Source organism: Penicillium nucicola (assembly GCF_028828085.1).
Source record: "Penicillium nucicola strain IBT 29836 chromosome Unknown utg000006l, whole genome shotgun sequence".
Taxonomy (NCBI): Eukaryota; Fungi; Ascomycota; class Eurotiomycetes; order Eurotiales; family Aspergillaceae; genus Penicillium; species Penicillium nucicola.
In genome coordinates, this window is record NW_026643130.1 from 876,207 (window position 1) to 899,665 (window position 23,459).

The 23,459-nt window shown below is 47.8% G+C and overlaps 7 protein-coding genes across 7 annotated transcripts; 5 read left to right on the forward strand and 2 right to left on the reverse strand.

Annotated features, from left to right (window-relative positions):
- Window positions 1–1,079: 1,079 nt before the first annotated feature.
- N7511_006342 (putative TBC domain protein) lies at window positions 1,080–3,393 on the forward strand (the record flags this gene model as incomplete). Its single annotated transcript, XM_057128719.1, has 2 exons — window positions 1,080–2,280; window positions 2,333–3,393. 2 exons carry the CDS (start codon window positions 1,080–1,082, stop codon window positions 3,391–3,393), a joined length of 2,262 nt encoding a protein of 753 aa, XP_056983275.1.
- Window positions 3,394–5,957: 2,564 nt separating this feature from the next.
- On the forward strand, window positions 5,958–7,747 carry N7511_006343 (sugar porter family MFS transporter; the record flags this gene model as incomplete). The annotated part of the gene is made up of 4 exons (XM_057128720.1): window positions 5,958–6,046; window positions 6,098–6,310; window positions 6,414–6,985; window positions 7,035–7,747. 4 exons carry the CDS (start codon window positions 5,958–5,960, stop codon window positions 7,745–7,747), a joined length of 1,587 nt encoding a protein of 528 aa, XP_056983276.1.
- Window positions 7,748–9,523: 1,776 nt separating this feature from the next.
- On the forward strand, window positions 9,524–10,626 carry N7511_006344 (TauD/TfdA dioxygenase family protein; the record flags this gene model as incomplete). Its single annotated transcript, XM_057128721.1, has 3 exons — window positions 9,524–9,682; window positions 9,756–9,965; window positions 10,021–10,626. The coding sequence occupies 3 exons, from the start codon at window positions 9,524–9,526 to the stop codon at window positions 10,624–10,626; spliced, it is 975 nt and encodes a 324-aa protein (XP_056983277.1).
- A 547-nt stretch (window positions 10,627–11,173) lies between these two features.
- On the reverse strand, window positions 11,174–12,385 carry N7511_006345 (zinc-dependent alcohol dehydrogenase; the record flags this gene model as incomplete). The annotated part of the gene is made up of 3 exons (XM_057128722.1): window positions 11,174–12,100; window positions 12,170–12,218; window positions 12,270–12,385. 3 exons carry the CDS (start codon window positions 12,383–12,385, stop codon window positions 11,174–11,176), a joined length of 1,092 nt encoding a protein of 363 aa, XP_056983278.1.
- Window positions 12,386–12,784: 399 nt separating this feature from the next.
- Window positions 12,785–14,325, forward strand: N7511_006346 (aldehyde dehydrogenase family protein; the record flags this gene model as incomplete). The annotated part of the gene is made up of 3 exons (XM_057128723.1): window positions 12,785–13,527; window positions 13,590–13,990; window positions 14,042–14,325. 3 exons carry the CDS (start codon window positions 12,785–12,787, stop codon window positions 14,323–14,325), a joined length of 1,428 nt encoding a protein of 475 aa, XP_056983279.1.
- A 404-nt stretch (window positions 14,326–14,729) lies between these two features.
- On the forward strand, window positions 14,730–17,028 carry N7511_006347 (Zn(II)2Cys6 transcription factor; the record flags this gene model as incomplete). The annotated part of the gene is made up of 5 exons (XM_057128724.1): window positions 14,730–14,803; window positions 14,851–15,345; window positions 15,394–15,860; window positions 15,921–16,530; window positions 16,587–17,028. 5 exons carry the CDS (start codon window positions 14,730–14,732, stop codon window positions 17,026–17,028), a joined length of 2,088 nt encoding a protein of 695 aa, XP_056983280.1.
- Window positions 17,029–19,938: 2,910 nt separating this feature from the next.
- On the reverse strand, window positions 19,939–23,250 carry N7511_006348 (cation-translocating P-type ATPase; the record flags this gene model as incomplete). Its single annotated transcript, XM_057128725.1, has 1 exon — window positions 19,939–23,250. The coding sequence occupies one exon, from the start codon at window positions 23,248–23,250 to the stop codon at window positions 19,939–19,941; it is 3,312 nt and encodes a 1,103-aa protein (XP_056983281.1).
- Between the last annotated feature and the right edge of the window lie 209 nt (window positions 23,251–23,459).

Below are 23,459 nucleotides of genomic sequence, written 5' to 3' on the forward strand. Positions count from 1 at the left end.
ATAGCACGTCAAAGTGACTCGTATCTCTTATGTCTTCCATTTGGTTTAAGTAACCCCGTGGCTTGCCCCATATCATAGTGGAGGTATAACATGAGCGTTATGGTTGGCGCATTTTTAGTATAATATTTCACCTCATATTTTACCTAAAAAAAATGATTCAGATAAATCATCAATTCTCACCTACACACATTTTGGACTTGGTGGGCATTCGGTACGCATTTTAATTATGTGGCAGTAGAGCAAATTGAGGTATCTCATGTCCCTAGGCTCTAGGAGTTAGAAATACAGGCAAACGTACAAAATGATATGGATAATCGCTGCCAAAAGCCCACGATGATGCTACGATCGCTTTATCTAACACAGTTCCTCCTAGTGGGAGGATCGCCATCAAACGGTGGGAGATGGGGGCATATACTGTATCCGCTCGATCGCTAGTAACGTTAGCCCATACCATACTACCCAGCAGATAGACATTGATCGCCCAAGAGTGCTAGAATGGAAGGCCGGCTTGAGTTGGAGTGCTCGGACATGCGAGAAAGAGAAACAAGCAATGCCGTTCTCTGGCAGACCGATCTGCATCAAGTATGGAGTCCGTTCGAAGCGGGAAATTGACCCCTGTTCTCGGCCAGACCGAGTGCGGCCTGAGGCCCGCTTGCATCGCGAATTCTCCCACCTTCTTCTTCTCTTTTACCTTCCTTCGTTTCTGTCTTTGTCTTCAGTTGGTCTTTCTCTTCTTCTTTTCTTCTCGGAACGTATTCGTGGACTCATCTCGTGTCGACCCTCTCCTGTCCCTCTTTACAACACCTGATCTGGCTTTCATCAGACTGCGGCTGAGCCTGCAATTTATTTACTCGTTTCTCGTTACTCGTTACTCGTGAATTGTCTTCTTGGTTATCTTTGTTTGAAGTGTCTGCTCGTCGATCGTGCTCAAATTCGACTTCTCCAAAAAACCCCCCGATCCTCGTGTCCGATCTCGATCACTTCCGGCCATCCCGTCGGTTCCTCCTGTGTTTTCCTTTTTTTCTTGGCTAGGGCAATTTGTGGGGGTCAACAGACCTTGAACACCCTCGTATGATACCATGACCACCGTTGGTCCAACGCCGAATTCTCCCCCCGAGCTTTCCGAGTCCAAATCCTCCAAATCCTCCTCGTTTCACTCGTCGTCCCACCTGGACGACCCGGACAGTATCTTCACAGATATCTCAAACTTCGAAGAAATTGGCTTGGAGGATGATGCCGCAATCTCCTACGTGAACCCAGCGAGCTCCTATGGCCGCGCTGGAGCCATGGCACGGTCGCCCGCTGCCAGAATGAGCAAGACCCCTGCGGCTTCCACACGCGACCTGACCAGTACACCGAAAAACCGAAAGCGAAGCCCGTTACCTCCCATGCAGGCCAATGGACCAACCAAGAATCCCCAATCGACAGGCTCTCTTTCTGCCAGGCCTGGCAATCGAAGAGACTCGAGTAATACACTCCATTCCCCAGGGTTGGCTCCATCGCAGCCTCATCGATCGCGCTCAATTTCACCACTCCGACCCACGTCCAGTCGCTCCGCCTCGAGCACCAGCTTAGCGTTATCTCCGCTGTCCGCACGCACACCGACTCAGAAACAAAACTGGCACCCGAATCGCAAGTCTTTGAAAGACCTGGAGGAGGAATACCATGATTCGGACGATGAACTACCGGATGATGCAAGCTTGTGGAACATTCCAATCTCCCCACGCCCTCAGCAGGATCGCACCCTGTCAAGACCTAGCAGTCCCAATGGTGGTCGCAGCCCCGGCCGGCGCCCATTGCCCTTTTCGCATGAAATCTCCGAAACGCACGTACCTGCACCCGAGAATACAGCCAAGGCATCCCGCATGAAGCGGATACAACGATCGAGCTCTGCAGGCCCTGAGCGCGGTCAGATCTCACCTCGCAATCCTCGCGCCTACTCCTATAATAGTTACATGTCGGATTTGTCTGAAGAGGCTAAGATCATTACCGAGGCCCTTGAGCTGCATGCAGATGATAGAGATCGCCAGCGCGAGGAGAATGTGCAAACTGGAGCCACACGAAAATCGAGTGAAGATTCGCATCGAGCTTCTCGCGATGCTATTGCACTGCCCCCTCTACAGAAGAGCAATATCATGATCGACCCATTACCAATTAGCAAAGAGAAAGAAAAGGTCCTCACACGAACACGCCCCAGTTGGCTTCCGCCCAAGGACCAGAAGGAAGAGAAGAAGCATTTAAAGCAGTATCAGCAGATGATGGCCCAGTCTCGGGAGACTGGTAAGTGTCGATTATAGGCGAACTTGTGGTCATTTTCTAATTCGCCGTACAGAGAAACGCAAAGCTGCCCGGGATGCCTCCGCGCAGTGCGAGAAGGATAGCACCCGAGTAACGCTGCAAAACATCTGGGATGAATATGTTTACCCTAATTGGGACCGCGCTCTCCGTGAGCCTCGCATTCGGGAACTCTGGTGGCGCGGAATCCCACCTCGCAACAGAGGTAATATCTGGAAAACCGCTCTCGGTAATGAACTTTCTTTGAATGAAGAGACCTTCACCAAAGCGCTCCAAAGAGCCAAGGATCTGGAACGCAAAAAGGACGCAGACAGCGAGAACAACAAGCGATTGCTGGACTGCTTTGAAGCGATCAAAACAGACGTCCCGAAAGCCTTTTCAGATCTAAACCTCTTCCAAGAAGGTGGTCCGCTACGGGAGACCCTCATCGACGTCCTTCAGGCATACTGCATGTACCGCAGCGACGTAGGCTATATCTACGGCCTCCACACCATCGCCGCCCTCCTCGTCCTCCAATTCCCCACCCCGGCATCCGCCTTTCTCGCCATGGCCAACGCCCTAAACAGGCCCCTCCCAGTCGCATTCCTCACCTGGGACCGCGGTGCCATGGCCCGCTCTTACACCCTGGCGACGGATACCCTGCGCTACAAATTCCCCCGCCTCCTCGCCCATCTCACCGAAACCCACCACCTCTCCGACGAAGAAATCTGGGAACCAATCTTCCGCTCCCTCCTGACAAACGGCCTTGATCTCGAGCGCCTCTCCCGCGTCTGGGATTGTTGGGTCTTCGAGGGTGATCGCATTATGATCCGCTCTGCTGTCGCAGTCCTAGGCTGTCTCCAGACCCAACTGTTTTCCTTCAACCAGTCCGACGACGAGTCTCGCCTCGCCGTCCGAGATCTTATCGGCTGGGGTCCCCGCTCGCGTGGCGCTAGTACTCAAACCCCAAAGGATCGCCATAGTGCTCCTGCTGCCTCTGGCTTTGGCGGTGGGTCCATTGAGAACCCGGGTGTCGCTGATTATTGGATTCTTTCTTCTGCTGGCACTGAGGATGGATTCATGAATGCTGTCAGAGAGGCTGGAAAAGTTCGCAATTGATATGCTTGACTTTCCTGTCTTCTTGTCTGGGGTGTTTGACTGCGCTTTATTTCGGTGGAGCCTTTTTCTTTCCAGCTTTCGGGTTTCGATTTTGACTTTCGACTATTCTTGTTCATACAGCTGTCTTTATCAGTTCTGATATCCTCTCGCTACTATTACTACCACTACTACAACTACCACTACAACAATCACCCCGGAGAAAAGAGCCCTATTCAACATTGACATCACGGCATGAATAATACAAATGGAAATCTTTTTTTTCACATTACGATTACTCTTCGCCTGCTGTCTATTGGCTCTCGTCTACACCCTCGCTCGCTGACACCCATTTCCTTGCTTACCATCTTATCCTGTATGGCCCGCCAGATACCACACAACCCGGTCGTTCCTCCTCGATTCCCTATTCTCTTTTTTTCGTCTTGTCTTGTTTGCTTGTTTCCATTGCTCTTGACCACTTTCTCTCCATCCTGTATTTTTAGCCCTTTACTCATGCCCCTTTGATGCATTGCGTTTTCTTTGTTTTGTGGTATATTTTTTACTGGTAATCAAGCAATCAAGCTCATTTTTCAGGAGACTGAAAGTAAAGATTAAGGTTGTGGCTTACTTGGCCCGTTGGCTGAGAACTAGATTTGTGGTGGCTTATTGTGTAAAATTAGAATATTTGTCATTATCATTTCTTTCTGATATTCGAATTGATATCGGGAAGGGCCTGTAGGGTATCATGATGGCTTCCCTACTCCCCGGTGCTTCCCTACTCCCCGGTGGCTCACGCAAGCGCGTCAGGAAGGGGGGGGGCGGTGTCGTCATCTTTCTTTATATTCAGACGGCATAAGTAGGGAATGGCCTATACTCAGGCCTAGAGCTCCTTGAAGATCACATATTCTATTAAATAATCTTATTCATAGTCAAACATCCTAAATACAATCGCACGCTTAAATCCTTCTATCATTTTTCAACGTTCCCGGATCTCCTTCCGCCGCAGTTTACGCTTTTATCATTTACTATATATAAGCACTTTCAGCTTTTTTTTAGGACTCTGATCAACGTAATACACTTAATGCTAAGAGGGGGAAAAGTGAGAAGAAGTTTGTAATATAATATATCCTTAAGTATCCTTAAAACTAATAAAGAAGCGGTCTAGCTATAACTTATACCGAGGTAAGCGATTGGTATAGTGAACGGGAAATATAATAAGGTATACCGAGATAAGGTTTAAAATAGCAATTAAATATAGTGAGAGAATAAATTGAAGAGGCAATATTAAGAGAAGCTAAGCGAGTTAAAAACTATATAACAAGAAAGTCAAGGAGGCTATACATAGTCAAAAGTAGTAAGACGATGCTCAACTTAAGAAAGTAGAGAGAGGATATCTATGCTCGGCTATAGTATAGAAATATTTTTTTATATACCATTAGCCATATTTTTATAGACTTTCTGTCAGAACCAGCATAGTTTGATGGGATGTCAAATGGATATGTCTGGTTTGACAGGGAGACTGCGACCGCAACGGGACGTAGTGGCCGCTGTTACGGTCACGTGTGTAGCCAGACGGAGTGCGCTACTTAAAGTGGTGGGAGAGCTGACTGCCTGACGGCAGTCATAGTAACCTTTTGGTTCAGTGTGCGAACTGTTAAGCTCTCCTAGTGGGTCGTAACATATACTTACTCGGATATATACTTAGAATAGATTAGATATCGATCGTCTATCGGTAATATCTTTAGGTAGAACCCGCCCACGACCGAAAGTCTCACTGCGTCGATACGGGCTATGCCAGCGCTCGTGTAATTACCCCTGAGCCCACCAAGGGTAGCATTATAGTATTATCACTTGTTGGTATCAGTGAGAAAATGGCATCTATATCAGTTGACAGATACCACTCATAGAACTGCTGCTATCCAATCGGCTGGAAATACGCAATCATTTAACTCTACAAAGTGAAAAGGTTGAAGCCTTTCTTTGGCCGGGAGGACGGAATGGGGGAAAGGCGATGAGTATCATGTGATAGGGTCGGCGGCTACAGATGGATGATTTAATGTAAAATTGCCTCTACGCCCATGTAAGAATCGAGAAGACGGAACGACTGCATGATCTCTCATGATCAGCGGGCAAGTTCCGACTTGGGCCATCTATAGCCGGTGAAGCTGGTCTTCATTCGCTGCCTCGGAGACACGATGGCTTCCGCAGGACCGAACTGGGATCTCTATAGTCTTCCATTCCAAAACTTAACTATACAGCCACGCCCAGGTAAAATGATGGACGGATAGGCGTCACTTGTACAGGAATACTATAACTTGCTTAGCCTCTCGCTGACTAGATTCATCTGGGACGGAAGTTGATCCGCGGATCTCTCAAATTGGGGAGCATTCCCCAAGAACCAAAGTGACTCAACCCATACAAACCTTGAAGGCAGTAGATGGCTAAAGGTGATTTTAGGTGGCCAACGTAGCACAGACTATGGACAACAAAGTTTCAGGGAGATTCCATGATGCTATAGAAGATCTCTCTTGTCCTCAGGCAGATGTACCGCGATTTTCGTAAACCCCTTCATCGCTCCCAGGGCTACAATGATGATTACCAACATTTATGTCATCACAGCTATTGCTGTGATCGGAGGCTCGCTTTTTGGGTTTGATCTGTCCTCAATGTCTGCCATGTAAGTGCTTCTTCGGAGAAAACAAGCACTTTCTCAGGCTGACCAGTGCAGCCTTCCCACCCAACAATATAGATGCTATTTCAATCAAGGGCCAAACGGTCCCCCTTTCAATGATGCAGTCCACTGTTCAGGCCCGGGCTCTACATTGCAAGGTGGTATCACGGCGTCTATGTCTGGAGGCTCTCTCATTGGGGCATTGATCTCAGGCGTCGTGACTGATAAATTCGGACGAAAATCTGCTATTCAGATAGGATCTATCATATGGTTAGTCATGTATTAATTACTACCTAGGATCCGCTCTAGACAAGGTTGTTTAGTCTATATATTGGTGATTTGAAAGCAGCTAACGCAATGCATGACGGGACAGGATTATTGGAAGCACGATCTGCTCCGCTTCCCAGAACGTCGCTATGTTAATCGTGGGTCGATTTATCAACGGCCTGTGTGTCGGAATATGCTCTGCGCAAGTTCCCGTTTATGTTGGAGAGCTTGCGCCTCCTCATCTTAGAGGCTTGGTAATGGGTGCTCAGCAATGGGCCATCACATGGGGTGTTTTGATCATGTTCTATGTATCATATGGCTCTTCCTTCCTCGCAGGCTCTGTCGCCTTTCGGCTGCCTTGGGGTCTACAGATGATTCCCGCAATATTCCTCTTCTTTGGGTTGTTGTTTACCCCCGAGTCTCCGCGATGGTTGGCAAAGAAAGATCGCTGGGACGAATGCTGCCACATTCTTTCTTCGATCCATTCCAACAACAACCTCGATGATGAGTTTATCCAGATGGAGATCCAGCAGCTGAAAGATGCCTGTGAGTTGGAGCGCGACAAGACCGATAACACTTATTTTGATCTTTTCCGGCCGCATATGATTTGGCGAACCCATATCGTCGTCTTCATCCAGGTATGGTGTCAGCTAACTGGTATTAACGCCATTCTGTATTGTAAGCCCCACTCTATCTAGCATGGCGGATCTGTCACTGACACCTCCAGATATCACATACATCTTCGGAATGGCAGGCCTCAGTGGCAGTTCCAACCTGGTGGCTTCATCTATCGCCTCTGTGATCAACGTGGTGATGACCATACCCGCGCTGCTATTCATGGATCGGATCGGGCGTCGTCCATTACTCATTGGAGGAAGCATTTCTCTTGTTATCTGGTGGACCATATGTGCAGGTCTAATGGGGGGATATGGTGCCCCAGCTCCCCCAGGGGGATTGGACCATATTCCCGAACAGAGTTGGTTGATTACAGGAGCTCCCGCAAAACTTGTGATTGCTTGCTCCTATCTCATTGTGGCTTCTTTTGCCCCGACATGGGGCCCTATTGAGTGGGTGTATCCATCGGAACTATTTCCCCTTCGTCTGCGAGGCAAAGCGGCTGCATTATCTACAGCCAGCAATTGGGCGTTCAATTTTGCTTTGAGCTATTTCATCCCGCCCGCTTTCGTCAACATAACTTGGAAGACCTATGTCATCTTTGCCGTGTTCGCCTTCACCATGACTCTTCATGTCTTTTTCGTTTTCCCTGAGACATCAGGAAGAACATTGGAAGAAGTTGAAGATGCATTCAAGGGCGTCAAGCTAGCCTGGAGAATGGGAGAAGGCAAAAATGAGGATGAAGAAGGAAGGTTCAACCACGAGTCTGGACAAAAGGAACAAGGAGAAGTTATCCATCTAGAGGATTCCCTGATTTCCATCTAGAAATTTGTCGTTCAGTGTCAATCCCTGGAGATATACTCATTGGCTACCAACTCGCATAGAGACCACCCTTGGGCTTTGAAACCTGAAGATGGTAGCAGGAGGCTGAATCAATGGATGATAATTATTTCAATTGGCTGCCCAGGTGCTCTATGTTCAGATCGTACCCGAACATAGTACCTGTCTATCGATTCTCTATAGAAGATGTATGACTTCTATTAACTTTTAAAACTTTGAATTTATCCTTTGATATGTATTCCTAAGATTCAGCCTAGATAGAAAATCCAGGGCTTGGAAACAAACCTCGGAGACTGTTGAAATACTACAATGTCTGTAATGGAGAATGACGACTGCGCCGCGTACGGAAAAAACGTACCAGAGAATAGATGAGATTGTTTAAGTCTGAGGATTCTCATTTGTGCGAAAAACCCCTTATACACCCTAAAATTTCTTCTTTAGACCTGTCATATCCGATGCCAAATGCTGATTAATCTCTGCTGTTGAATTTATGGCTAATTCATGGCATAAGCCATACATCAACTGCCTAGATTCTCAACAGAGACAAACCTTGGAGACAAACCTTCGAGAAGTCCAATAACTCACAACACAGTATTATACACAATATAGCATGCTTTCTAATAGATATCTTAAGCATCATGTTCGACAAGGTTTGCTATCATTTTGACAACTGATATCTTTTAGGCATAGGAGCAAATCAACTAAGAGACCTCCCTTAATCATGCATCTTATAAGGTCCATAGGTGATCCTCGCAATGACAAATCCAGCATCTCCCTAAGCTCTAGCATGCCTCTCAAAATCATTCGTTAGATACCACAAACTAAACATGAGAGGGCAGTGATTGCGCGCTGTACAATAATGCAATGCAGTGAGGTGGTGGTATTGCATGTCAAATTTCCTTCTGAATTCGCCAGGAGTATGATCTGGCATTGACGCTGTGAGAGACCAGACAATATGCCTGCGGAACAAGGATTCCCTCAGGTAAGAAGTACATTGACTACCACTGAACAGAAGCTCAAAGAGCGATTGATCTTGAAGAAGTCGGATATAAGATGAATTCATATTCTTTAAAATGCCTGCTTGAATGGGGTTAGTGGTGGTCAATCAAGCTGCTTCATTTATTTTTTTATGTCTTTTTGGGGGCTCCGACTGACTTTGAAACATCAATTCATTGCTCTGTCGGTCCTCTTCTCCCGTGATATCAATAATTTGTATAGGTGAGTGGGAAGTGCGGATAAGGTCGAGGCAATCTCCCGGAGTGGCTAGAAGTGACTCGGCCGATATCTTTTTTCGAATGTTTGAAAGGGAAACATAAAAGGAGGTAATGTCATATTGATGTTCCATTTTCATTAAACGTTCAAAGTAGTGAGTTCCCTAGAAGATGATCCTCTAAATTCATACCTCTGCTGTCCCCTTTCGGTCGTTCTTAGCATTGGAACCTCCCGAAGTCGGCTACAGATGGCTATGGATCATATTTGTCACCCCAAAATCTAACATTCAACATTGGGAACATGGGAACCTGGAAATACCGGCAACATCGCGCCAGTCGGCAACAGACGGACGGCATAGCTAGCTCATCATCAGTCTTCCAATGTTGCTTTGACTTGTTCATCTCGCTGTATGAATCATGATGACTGGGGGGGGGGGGCTCTATACCTATATATAGGGGGTGAAGCAAGCTACCCACGGCGATGGAAGGCCAAGAGCTTAGTGCATAGAATCGTACCTCTTGTCAAAAACAGAGAAAGACGAAGTTCAGCATGTCCGCCACTGTTTCAAAGACCGCCAACGACACGCCCTTCTCTCACATCTCCGTCAAACCTCTTCACTCGACTTTCGCTGCTGAGATTAGTGGTGTGGATCTCTTGGCAACTTTGAGCGATGAAGTGTTTGCGGAGATACATCGAGCTGTGACAAAGGTAACACTCAGATCTTTGCCCTTCCTTATTGCTCACAGCCGACAATCGAACTAACTGAGTGGCCGCATTGTAGTATGGTGTGGTGGTCTTCCGTAGCACTGGCCTCACCGATGAAGGTCACATCGCGTTCTCCCGAAAATTTGGAGAGCTAGATGATGTGACCCCATATGTCGGTATGGGGAGGAAGCACCGTCTCAAATACGTCGAGCTTTTTGATGTCAGCAACGTTGAAACCGATGGAACTATTCTTAACCCCGAGAGCGCCCGCGGACAAGCAAACAAGGTACTCGGTAACGAATTCCCAGACGAGGTCTCTTACTAACAACGTGGGTAAACAGGGCAACGATCTTTTTCACGTCGACTCAAGCTTCAACCCACGTCGTGCCGGATACTCGTTGCTCCTCGCCCACGAGCTTCCTCCCAGCGGGATGGGCGGCCACACAGCATTTGCGGACACCAGGACAGCATTCGACACCCTTTCTTTGGATCTCCAAAAAGATCTGTTAGCCAAAGAATATGTGGCGTGTCACTCCATGTACCACTCTCGCAAGCTGGCTGCGCCTGAAACTTTCGCTGATCTCAAGCCGCTCGATCATCCTATGGGACGGCACAGACTGGTGCAGCGTCACGAGGCCTCCGATCGCATGAATATCTACATTGCAGCCCATGTTCATCATATCGAGGGCCTGGCTCCCGACGAGTCCCAAAAATTGTTTGACAAGTTGTACAAATACTCCACTCGCGATGAGAACACCGTCGAGATTGAGTGGCAGAATGTGGGTGATCTGGTCATCTGGGATAATACCTGCACGATGCATAGGGCTGTTGGGGGACCCTTTCTAAGAAAGTACAGGCGTGATATGAGGCGCACTACTGTTCACGATTCAAGCTCAACGGCTTGGGGCTTGAATGAGCATACCGATGTGCGACAAGGTCTTCCCTGAACCACCTGGGCACCAACTTTGGGACCTTGAAAGGTTGAAATCTTAGGTAGACGAGAATTCAATTTGGCTTTTTATTTGTGTTTAACCTCTTCCAATCTATGGATGTTGCTTCCTTCTACTAGGGACTTTTAGAATTTTATACCTAGGTATAATATCTCCTTGGAAGGGTTTTCCGTCAGGACCTCCCGAGGTCGGGGTATCTTCACACTCTCTATATCGTTCTCTATATATGTTTAAGCCCCACAGCCTTAGATCCCTAGAGGGATTTGATTGTATCTAAAGTTTAATTACCAAGCTGTCTTTTCTAAGTAGAACTTGAGATTTAACAAATGCTCTTCACTTAAAAGTTCTGCCACTTTTCTATGGCAAATTAAATTTCTGAATCAACAAACTTGACCCTATACGTAAGGTCTAGAGTGGATAAAATAACAGCTCGAGAATAAAAACTTTTTTTACATACTAAAATCGGAGTACTGTTGAGTTGTACAGTAGGCGTGCTTCAAAGGAAAAAAGCGATTTATTTTCATTGTTGCAATACACCCATGGACTAAGTACAAAACTGTAGGTCCAACACCACTCGGCCCTGCAAATTCCCCTCTTTCATTTCCTTGAACACAGCATTGATGTTCTCGATCTTCTCGAGACGGAAAGGAGTCGTTACCACCCGCTTGGCCATAGCAAGAGTTTCAATGGCCTCCGAACGATTGCCCACGGTACTTCCAACGATTCTCAACTGCTTCCCAACCATCAAATGGGGGTAGGCGTTGGCGATTGGCTTTGAATCATATGGAACCCCCACACAGACGAGTGTGCCATTGAATCGCAAATAGGAGAGTGCTTCACCGTATGCAGCATTACTGGCGCTGCAAATGACGGCCGCCGTAGCACCACTGCCACCGGTGATTTCCAAAATCTGATCAGCAGCGCTCTTACCATCAGCCATAGGATACTTGGAGATGTCGACATAAGCTTCAGCGCCGCATTCCTTGACAAAAGTCTCCTTAGATCCTAGGTCCACCCCGATAATTCTGAATCCCATTCCTCGGCCTCCCAACTGGACCCCAAGATGGCCCAGTCCACCACCGGCTCCAGCGATGACAACCCAATCGCCAGCTTGAGCTTTGCTCTTCTTGAGGGCTGAATAAACAGTAACACCGCCACAAAGAAGGGGTGCCGCAATATCACTGGCTAGTCCATCAGGGATTGGCGTCACATAGTGAGCGGGAGCCAAGGCGTATTCCTGGAATGTACCAGGGCATGTATAGCCAGATACTTCAGCGTTCACGCATATACCGTCAGCACCGGCCAAGCAAGGCATGCAGTTGCCACATGCATAGGAAATCCACTTGATTCCCACCCGGTCGCCAACTTTGACACTTGAAGTCTCCGATGACGGTCCCAACTTGGCGACGATACCGACACCCTCGTGGCCACCAACTTGTCCAGGTTTGACGGGCTCCTGAAGCCAACTCCACTGCAAACTTAATTTTAGTACAGGTCATTGCAGTGCTTTGCTTTTCAAACACAAGAATTAAGTGCTTACGGTTTTGGTCATGAGACTGAGGTCGGAATGGCATACTCCAGAATGGGTCCTGTTGTGATATCAGTGCTGCTGTTGCCAGGCACCGAGAAGCAAGACTTACATCTTGATCAGAATTTGACCAGGTCCTGGACTGGGAGTGTCAATATCCACGACCTTAGTGGAGATCTCGCCGGGCCTGTCATAAACCAGGGCTTTGTGGGTTTTGGCGGTCTGCATTTTGAAAAGAGGAAGAGATGGAGAAATTCCAATCTCGGTCGTTGCAAAAAGATAGCAAAGTAATTGATGCTTCCGATTAGATTTATTCCTATTTATATGACACTGAGAACGTACAACAAGTCCTGCATCTCTTCACGAATATGGAAAGCGGGTGCAAACTTGGCCCGAGGTCGGGGTTGGTGGCTCATCTACTTCCATCTACAGCCGCATCCAAACGGTCGGATCCCACATCCACCGCTATCCATAGCTACAGACGTCCGGCCGGCTATAGATGCAGAGATTCAAGTGTAAGTTTCATTACCTCCGAAGCATTTATGGAGGCTACTCGTCGCGATTTTTCTTTTTCAATTTGAAAACTTGTCGAACATACGTTCCTGCAAAATCAAGAAATATCTCACCATGACACGAAGCGCTCTGAGCTTTGGGAAGTTTTACAACGTCATTGATGGTGATTGTCGAGACTCCAGCAAAACCACATTCAGCATTGATCCTTCAACGGAATCCAAGCTATGGGATGTGCCCGTGGCATCTGCCCAAGACGTGGAAGATGCTGTCCGATCTGCAAACAAAGCCTTCAAGACATGGTCCGTCACTTCTTTTGAAGAAAGAGTGAACCAGCTATCCCAGTGGAGAGAGATCTACAAGACCTCGATTGAGGACTTCACCAAGTTGCTCATGGCAGAGTGCGGAAAGCCGCATGCTGTGGCGTCCGGCGAGGCGAACGAGATCTTAGCTCTCTTTGACCACAACCTGCAACTTCGAATGCCGGAGGAGCGGATTGAGGACGATACACGCATCCAGACGACTCGCTATGTTCCTGTCGGAGTCGTTGCTGCTATTTGCCCCTGGAACTTCCCTCTTGTGCTTTCGGTCGGAAAGATCTTGCCGGCCTTGTTGACTGGATGTACTATCATCGTCAAGCCATCTCCATTTACGCCTTACTCGGCACTCAAGATGGTCGAGCAGGCACAGCAAATATTCCCCCGGGGTGTGGTGCAGGCTATTGGTGGCAGTGAATCTATTGGTCCGACACTGGTCAGCCACCCCAATGTCAACAAGATCTCGTTCACGGGTTCCAGTGCGACTGGTAAAAGGATTTTGGCCTCGGCTGCTGGGACATTGAAGCGTGTTACTCTGGAACTGTGAGTCTAGATTTCTCAGAAATCAACAAAGAAATTTCCAACTCATACCATTTAATCCGCAGAGGAGGCAATGACCCAGCGATCATATACCCCGATGTGGATATCGCAAAGACAGCCCCGGAAGTTGTCCAAAGCTGCTTCGTTTTCTCCGGTCAGGTCTGTGTGGCCACGAAGAGAGTTTATGTGCACGAGAGCATTTATAATCCTTTCCTGGAAGCCATGGTAAATGCAGCTTCTCGGATGGTGGTTGGCCAAGCGGGAAATGCCAGTACTACAATGGGTCCCATGCAAAACCAAATGCAGTACGAGAAGGTCAAGGAATTAATCGCCGACAGCGAAGCGCAAGGCTACAAGTTTGCTCTTCCGCCCCAAACCATCGGCTCTGGTAAGGGATTCTACATCTCACCCAGCATCGTCGACAACCCACCTCCTAACTCTCGCATCGTTCTCGAGGAGCAATTTGGTCCGTATTACCCACTGAATTGAATCAAAGGCATTTTCTTACTGAAATTAGGTCCAATTGTGCCAGTTCTCAAGTGGGGTGATGAGGCGGATGTCATCGCCTGTGCGAACGGAACGAACTCCGGACTTGGAGCTTCTGTTTGGAGTGCCGATATTGCTCGAGCGGAGTGTGTTGGTCGGCTCATGCAGGCTGGAAGTGTGTTCGTGAATTCCGGGGCGAAAACTACGCCGCGGGCGATGTTGTCGGGACACAAGGAGAGCGGACTTGGGGGCGAATGGGGCTCGACGGGGTTCCTTCAGTACTGCAACACTCAGGTCGTGCACATCTTCAAATGACACGAGATAGATAGCTCGGTTCAATGATGGCCATCCATTTGCCCAATTACATTCGTTTCTACTCCTGCCCAATTTCTCAGGCTCAATATCCCACCGCTCCCCTTTCTCTCCTCTCTCTTCTCTGCCCAGTTTCTAGCATCCAATACAAAGCACTTCCGTGATGTTTCCGTACATCCTCTCGGATCTTCCACATGACTTGCATATACAGGGAATCTTCATCCTGCAGGTTCGACAGAGCCTAGACAGGAGGGACACCCATACCCCCACACTGTACCTACTCCGCATACCGCACCCGTCTATAGCCGAAAAGATTCTCTGGGGAAATTGCCCTTCCCCAGACTTCCTTTCCTTTGGTTCCTCTGAGATAATTGACCCAGTGCCTCATCTACGCTCATATATCTACCATGACTCGCAGTCAAAATCTTCGTGTCTACCGTGCATGCCAGCGGTGTCGCCAGCGGAAGCTGAAATGTGATCAGTGAGCTCATACTCCAATAGAGGCACCTTCTCGCTAACATCCCCGAGGCAAAACCTGAGGGATAGCACGTCATCCTCATGCCTGCAGTGTATCCGTGCTGGTGGTGAATGCATTCTTGCCGGATCGCGGCGCGGTGGCGACTTTTCTAGATTTCGACGGTCGCGACAAAAGCAACACGCTGCACCGTCTCTTAGTGAAGCTGAAATGGAGCACGCACCAAACAATCACGAAAGTACAGACCCGATGGACAGAGATGAAGACCCTATTTACGCCGAATTAGATAATCCCGGCGATGCACTCCAGATTCTTGCCAGACTTGCTGCGAGTGACACCCGAATCCCTAATGACCTGGCCAACTCCACGGCCCAGGATTCCTACACACGCGCCTGCTCATCAGATGGAGCACGAATAGGGACGTCCTCCGCAAGGAGTGATCCGGCAAATATCATACAGCCTCCGATGTTGCGGTCGATACTCTCTGAAACGGAGACACTGGTGATCGGCGTGTTAGGCACAGATACTGTGAATGGTCTAGTCCACCAGTATGAAACATTCATTCCAAGTGAATGCATTACATCTGACCAATTTAGTTACGCATCGAACTATCACACTTTCTGCCCCCTCGCGCCCAGAAAAGTTATAGCAACAACAGATCCCCGTAAAACAGCAGTAGAAGAGCCCTTCCTCTTGACGGTCATTTTGACAATCGCGTCTAGAGACGAAATCGCATACAGAGAGGTCCACCAACATTGCTGGAACTATTTAAAGCGACATTTGCTAGATGTACTACTAGCTACGCCATCGACTCTAAGAGTCGGCACGGTCGAGGGTCTTCTGCTTCTCGCGGAGTGGGTTCCTTACATGCAGCTGGAAACATGTTCTTATCCCAACATGTTCCCCATGAACTTGAGTGCCGTTGAGGATAATATGGCCTGGTCACTGATTGGACAAGCAGTGAGACATTCCTTTCTTCTCCGTCTAGACAAGACATCTTTTCGGGAGACTGCGATGGGGGATGCTCAGGAACTAGAGAACCGAAAGCTTCTAGCATGGATATGTACGATTAATGACCCCTGGACCTCTGCTGGACTACCTAGCGACTAATCTCATCTGGCAGTTGTTTATATATCTGACCGCCAAATCTCCGTCCGAATGGGACAGTCTTTCTGGTCGCGCGGGCCGTCTCTCTCCACAAACTTCACAGCGAACGACTTCCCAAGTCTAGGACTCAGAGCAGACGCAGTGCACAAATACGCACACGTATTACAAGCTACTATTGAGCTCACTCAAATTCTTCACAACGTGCACGACACATTATACGCGTCCAAAGAGCGAAGAGTTCAGATGGTCCGACGGGGAGATTACAATCGTTATCTAGACGATTTTCGACATTCCATCTCTGCTTGGGAAAGCACTTGGGGTAGTCTTCAGGCATCCCCAAAGCTGAACTGCACAATGCACATATTCAAGGAATATGTCCGTTTGTATGCTAGTGCTTTCTCTTTCCAGTCATTTCTTTCCAAGGCTGTGCAGGGGAAGCGAGTTCCGATCGCGCCTGGGAGAGACGGCATCACGTCGCTATTCCCACGCGGTATCATGTCCACTGCAGAGGGCTCCTATATTCTGGAGTCAATAGAGGCCGCTCGGAAGATTCTGACGATAGCTGTCCAAACGGGCACTGAAGCACAGATTTGCTATATGCCATTTCGCTTTTACGTGTACGTTTCGTGATCCAGCAACGTATTTCAGCGCGTTTTGGACAAATTGGCTAATCTTCCTTTAGATACGCCGTCTACTCCGCTGTTTTCCTATATAAAGCGGACGTCTTCGGGGCTCTCGTGAGCACAGAGTATGCCGAAATTGCCGACCTAGTGCGGCTGTTTATTCAGACACTCGAGGAAGCTGCTATCAGTGATTGCCACATTGCTAGTCGTTTTGCAACTCTTCTCAAACGTATGTGGGTTTCCAGCAGGCAGCGCTCTGCTCTGGGGGGAATTACACCCCGTGAGGCTTCAAACATCTATGGTCTGCGACAACCAACACGCTCTTCCAGCATTCCACAGAATGTCGAGTTGATCAATGAACAGAGCTCACAGTATGCGACTTTCGACACCCAGCTTCCTGAGCCATTCTTCATTCCCACGCCGGAGTTTAATCTTTTTTGCCCAGAACTGTCGAGTTTGGAATCTGAATTGGTAGAGCTTGGCGTGGGCTCCCTGACTTAGCGCCTTCCTAAAGCACAGAAGATTGATAGCCAACATATATGTGTAAAATACACTTTGTAGCTTCTAGGTATACATGAATGTAGGTAGCGACTGTGCCCTTATTTGTTACTCTCGCAGTGGGTTTTATGGTTTCCGCAATTTCAAGGGGACTGTATTGATTACCATGATCATGTGGAGCAGAATAGTGTAACGGGCAGCCCCCTAGGGAGTTTATTAGTACAATATGGATAGGAGTGAAGAATGTGAAACGTGCCTAATATGGGTATGATGATACTCTGTTTAAACGCTGGTTCTTCTAAGAGAATCCCGCTCCTCCACTTATAGGAGATGTCTCTGTGCGTATGCAAGTAGATAGGCGAGGTTATATACCGTGTCAAAAGTCTCCCTACACTTTTTTTTCTAGCCAATTTTTTCAACTAAAAAATCAAAATTACTTATTGTAGTGGTAAAATATGCGACATATGAGATTATTGCCTTAAGGCAGCAATATCCCTCTTTAGGGGATATAGCTTCTTCTAGCTAGTGTAGTGGTGAATCACGAGACATATAAAGATTACGGCCTTGGGCTACAATATCCTATTAGGAGATATAGTATCCTTAGTAGTTAGAGAGATAGTAATAAGTAACTATTCCACTTATTTCTTAATTCTTAAATTATAAAGATTATGCTCCTTAATATAGTATTAGATTATCTATAGTAGGCGTCACCTACCTATAGCTCCTATACCCGACCTATTATTAGGTTTTACTCCTAGTTATCAGCCCGTCCATTACGACTAGACTGCTATCGTGCCATCCCTATTTTAGTAGTCAATTATAGAATATACTATATATAAGCTATTTATTCGACTATTATAATTGATCATTCGTTAGAATTCGGATTCGGACTAGCGTAAGTACAGTTTTTATAGTATAGAAGGGATTTCTTATATAAAAGAGATTTCCTAGGTTTAAATAAATGGAATTGTTCTCTGATTCATTTCTAGTATAGTCGTATAGTCATCATCATTTCTCTAAGATATGATACCTTTTAACAAGCTTGAAAATATGTCGGTGGGCTGCCACACAAAGCGCTACTTACTGTCACTGGAATAAAAAAACCCTAGTTCCTACCTACTAACTAAATACCATAAGAGGGAAAAAAAACATACAACAGTAAGGATTCGCTAGTGGTCACCCACCTAACTACTAACTTACCGGCGTGTGGCTTAAGTACGGCTGAGCGGACGGGAAGCCCTGTTCTCCACACCCTGTGGTCGTATGTACCAATTAACACGTGAGGAAGATATCTATAGACTGTTTCTATAAGCCAATATGTTACACGACCCGGGTTTCTGATAGTGAGTGCGGTATAAATACGGTGGAATTTATCAGGGAGACTGAAGACGATTTATCATTTCTTCTTTCAATTCTTCTTGTTTGAATCTAACACAGTCGAAGGACACCAGGCGGTTCGATCAGAAAGAAGTTATAATATGTATTCTTGATTTATCACCGCTTGAGCACGCACGCTGCTTGAACTTCTTTGACTTTGGTAGTCATCCTTGACTCCCAAGGCATGCTTGCCATTGATAGGAACAGAAAAAAGCAGTGAGCTGAGATGTATCACAGATTCATATCTTGTTGATCGATGTACTTGATACGTAAAATGCTATTTTCTATATCGCTTCGATAGCTGCCTCTATTTTGCCACGCTCAATGTACATAAATTTCTAGTCCATCTGATCTGTTGTAGCCGGAAATTTCCAGCTACTTCGGCAACTCCCAAAATGACAACGCCTGTCTTGATAGGGTTCGGCTTAAATAAAATATTAGTGCAACTCGATTCTTGAACGACACCACTAGCTGATAATTGGATATCTGGGGATCCAATTTGAGACTAGGGCGAGAGAGGTGGGAACTCTCATCCCGAGGTGGACAGACACTCCACCTCACTCCTACTTTCACTCAGCAGAGCCCAGGGGAATATGTAACTACATCTAGTCTATCATCCTTTTTCAATTCCCCACATCGCAGCCATTCCAACGAAGATACTTCTCGAGGATATCCGAAGGAAGCTTGAAGAGAGGGTCCAATCTTTAGTCGCCCCTGCCAGCGCCTCAAAATAAAACTTTCAGTGATTTTGACCAGGCTTTCTTCAATCAACTCGAGTTCATCTGGGGTACCCGGAGGAAGCTTTCCAATAGGAATGTTCATTGGCCCCGTGGAGGTAATGTTGGCGGGTAGACCGTGCTGCCCACTGTGATCGTCTTTATCGAACGTGATTAAACCACGACCCCAAATCACCGACTCAAAAGCCTGGCCCTGATCAGGTTGTCTAAACGCCTTGTACACTACCCAGCTGATGTGACTTTGGTTCTTGTGGTGCATGTAAACAAATTACTGCGTTGATCTTCCCTTTATAATACCGGATATAATCGTTTCCACGGCTTCTTAACTCTTCGACTGACTGGGAAATTCCAATCTCAAAGACGATATGCGGAAACAATGGTGGCCTTTTTTCACCTACCATTGAATAGAGGGCCAGGTCTGGTTCGACAGTATATCCGTTTTCAATTTTGAATTCGCCTCCATTAAGAAGCATCCAGTCGTCATCTTTCATTCCGACCTTTATCATTTGCCATGTCAAATATCTGAAGATCAATCCCTGGGCAACAAAGAGAGCACGGATTGGCATATTTAGGATGAGTTGTTGTTCATCTGGCGCATACTCAAATATTCGAATCTGTTCTCGCTCTATCATAGCTTCGTGGCGACGTAGGAAGTCATGCTTGATTTTTGAAAATACCAATAAACCCCAGAGATGGGGAAAGGAATAGCCAGCCTCTAGAATACATAAGAGATGATGTATGTAAGAAAGAAAGAAAGAAAAACAGCCCCCCCCCCCATCTATCAATACCTCATCAATCATTACCATGAAACCCAAGCAACAGGTCCCTTGGGGAAAAGGCGCACAATGGCCTTGCGCAGCTCATCCATGCACAGAATGCCCATGGCAAGGCCGAGCGGAATCAGCCAGAACTCAATGGGAACGGAAGCAGTACTGAACAAGTTCTGCAAGCCCGGAACCTCTGTGACGAAGATTGCAATGACCAGAGAAATGAGAATACCCAAGAATAACCAGGGGTTCCGTCGAGCAGGACGGATAGGATCGGCTTGCAGTAGAGACATGCGTTTGCTGCGGACTGAGAGAACATTGCCCCATTGCATGATGACCAGCGCGACGAAATAGCAGCATTGGCCCACGCTCGTGAAATGGTTCAGTTGGTCTTGGGTGTATCCGTGAAACCCATCTGTAAAGCTCTCGAAGGAGAAGATGAGATCAGAGAAGGGGATTCCGGCGTGGCGCCACATGTAGAGGAAGAACATTGCGTGGGCGCTGAAGGCTTCCATTACACCGACGAAGAGGTAAGCTTGGCCGTAGATGCGGAGGTTGATGAGATGGTCTTTCTTTGGGCGGCGGGGTGGGAGGCTGAGGAGATCGAATTCTTCTTGTTCCATGATCAGGGAGAGGGATACGAATAGATCCGTGAAAACACAAATGATGATCATTAGGAAAGTGCTGAGGGGCGATGGGCAGCCGAAGAAGACGTTCATAATGACTGGCCAGATCTCAGACCAACTTCCTGCTGGGAGAAGGTAGGCGATCACTTTTTGGAGGTTCTGGAAGACGAGTCGACCAAGGCGAATGGCTTCGATAATAGAGTCGAAGCGCTCCAGGAGGACCAGGTCTGCTGCCTCAATTGCCACGTCGCTACCTGATCCGACTGCGATGCCGACGTCTGCTGCACGTAGAGCTGGGGCATCATTGACGCCATCACCTGTGACTGCTACGACGTAGTCACGGGCCTGTAGCTCTGTCACGATGCGCAGCTTTTGTTCGGGAGTGGTGCGAGCGAAGACAATCTCATCGTAGCCACAGATCGTCTCCCAATTCTCGGAAGTCAATGAAGAAAGATTGGGGCCTTCAAGGAGCAGACTGTGTCGTGACTTGGGCACTTTAACTTCCAGCTTGGAATCAAGACCGTCGTTCAAGTCATCCACACTATCTGGCTCGGCTTGTCCATCGTAGATACCAATATCACGAGCGATAGCGGCCGCTGTCAGGCCAAAATCACCAGTCACCATGAAGAAACGAATACCTGCCTTTCGGCAAGCCGAGACTGTAGCGGCAGTCTCCTCACGTGGTGGATCAATGATACCGAAGATACCAAGGACGGTCAAGTCGTTCACACCAGACTCGAGTATTTCGTCGCTGAAGTCATTTGTACCAGGTGTAGCACGGGGAGTGTAGCGGCGCTGGCAGATGATAATAACACGCTCTGCCCGTCGTGATAGCTTAGCCTGGAAGTTCGAAAGCTTTTCCCGAGCCTCCAAATCCAGAGGGCGGATTGCATTGTGAATGGCAGACCAGTAAGTAGAGCAATGATTGAGTAGCACATCGGGAGCTCCCTTGACATAGAGAAGGAACTCGTTGGTGGAATTTGGATCACGATGAAGTGTAAGCATCCACTTGTTCTTCGAGTTAAATGGAATCTGGTGCACGCGTTCATATGGAGCCAAAGCTGTTGGCGATGTCATGCCGACGCTGTCAGCAAATCGGAGAACCGCGGCATCTGTGGCATTTCCATTGACAAGACGTTCATGGATGGGTTTGTTCATTGTGGTCGGATCAAATGATGCATCATTACACAGAACAGAGGCCCGAAGAGTATTGCGCAGGCCCTCAGGAATTTGAGCAGTCTCAAGCTCACGGGGAGCGAGGTCTTCCACGTCGTATTCCCAGTCAAGCATTCCGAGAGACTTGACAAACATGCGATTCTGGGTAAGAGTTCCAGTCTTATCAGAGCACAAGACGTTCACGCAACCCAGAGTCTCAACTGTGGAAAGTCCCTTTGGCAAGATATTGGTCTTCTTCATCCGTTTCGCAATCGTCATGAGAGTGAGGGCAACAGCAACAGGCATTCCCTCTGGAATGAAAGCAACCACACAGCCCATGACATTGTTCAGCATGGCCACAACAGACATGTAGGAGGGATGATCCTTGTGCAGCCATCCGAGCCAAGTAAACAGAATCAACAGAGCGAGGAAAATTGTAAGCGCAACGATGATAATCACAAATCGGTTAATCTCTTGCTGGATCAGGGTTGCCTTTTGTTTGACACCGGCTGTCATAGAAGCAATGCGACCCATAACAGAGCGAGAACCGGTTAAGACAACGATACCGATCGCATTGCCGTTGGTAACACCTGTTCCCATGAGAGCAATATTGCGAGTCTCCAAGAAGTTTGGTTCTGTGCATTCAATGGCGCCTTCAACCTCATCCGACTCGCCGGTCAAGATAGCCCGATCAAAGCGGACATCACCCGAGCTCTGTAGCAGACGCATATCGGCAGGCACTTTGTTTCCCATCCCAATATGTACGATATCGCCTGCAACTAGCTCAGTAGCAGGGAGACGGATGAGCTTCTCGTCTCGCAAGACCATAGCTTCTGCAGGTAAGAGGTCCAGGATTGAATTCATGACACGCTTAGTGGACCAGTCTTGGAAGGCCGAAAAGCTTGCTTGCAGAGCAATGACGATGAGAATAAGCACAGCCAAAGCGAGGTTCTGGGCGGAGGGCGGGTTGCTGAGTGGCTTCCAGCAGATGAAGAAAATGATCACTCCAACCCAAAGCACAGAGCAGAATCCACCGAAGATATAGAAGAAAATCTTTTTGAAATAGTTCTCTCCATGGTGAGCAATAATATTCTTTCCATCTCGTTGAAGACGAGTAGCTGCAGAAGAAGAGCTGAGTCCAGTCCGCTGATCGACATTGAACTCTTGACAAAGACGCTCGGTGGTCACAGTATGGAATTCGAGGTTCTCGAAGTAGTCTTGGTGGAGTGGCTTTTCTTTCTTCGCGGATTCGGGATCGAAGACGACTTCCTTTTCTTTGGGGACATTCTGGGACTCGGAGATATGGAAAGAGAGGGTTCGGAATTCGATGGGCAGGCCAGCTGTTGCTGCAGTCTGGCTGCTTCTGTTGCTGCGAATTGTATCCCGGCTCACGGAGCGAGTTCGGGTGAATTGCGCTGGTTGGTAGATCGATCGAAAGCCCTCTGCGGCTGCTGCCTCTTCAAAGGTGATTCTTCCAGAACGTTCAGCACGATCAGTTTCATCCTTGATCCGATCACCCTCCGACTCGACATCGACGTCGGTGGTGCTATCGTGGGAAGGCATGGTGGACGTCTGGGGGTTACAAGGAGAGTAAAGAAGGAAGACAGTCCGATTCCCAGGAGAGCAGCACAAGCCGAGTGAAAGGTGAAGGGTGAGATAAAGAGATGAGGGAGGAAGAGTGGACAGGGAAGGTCCTCTTATATGTTTGTAGTGTGACTAGGCCAGATTCGAGTATGCCGAAATGGGAAGGTTCAAGCCAGTTCCTGCGTGTC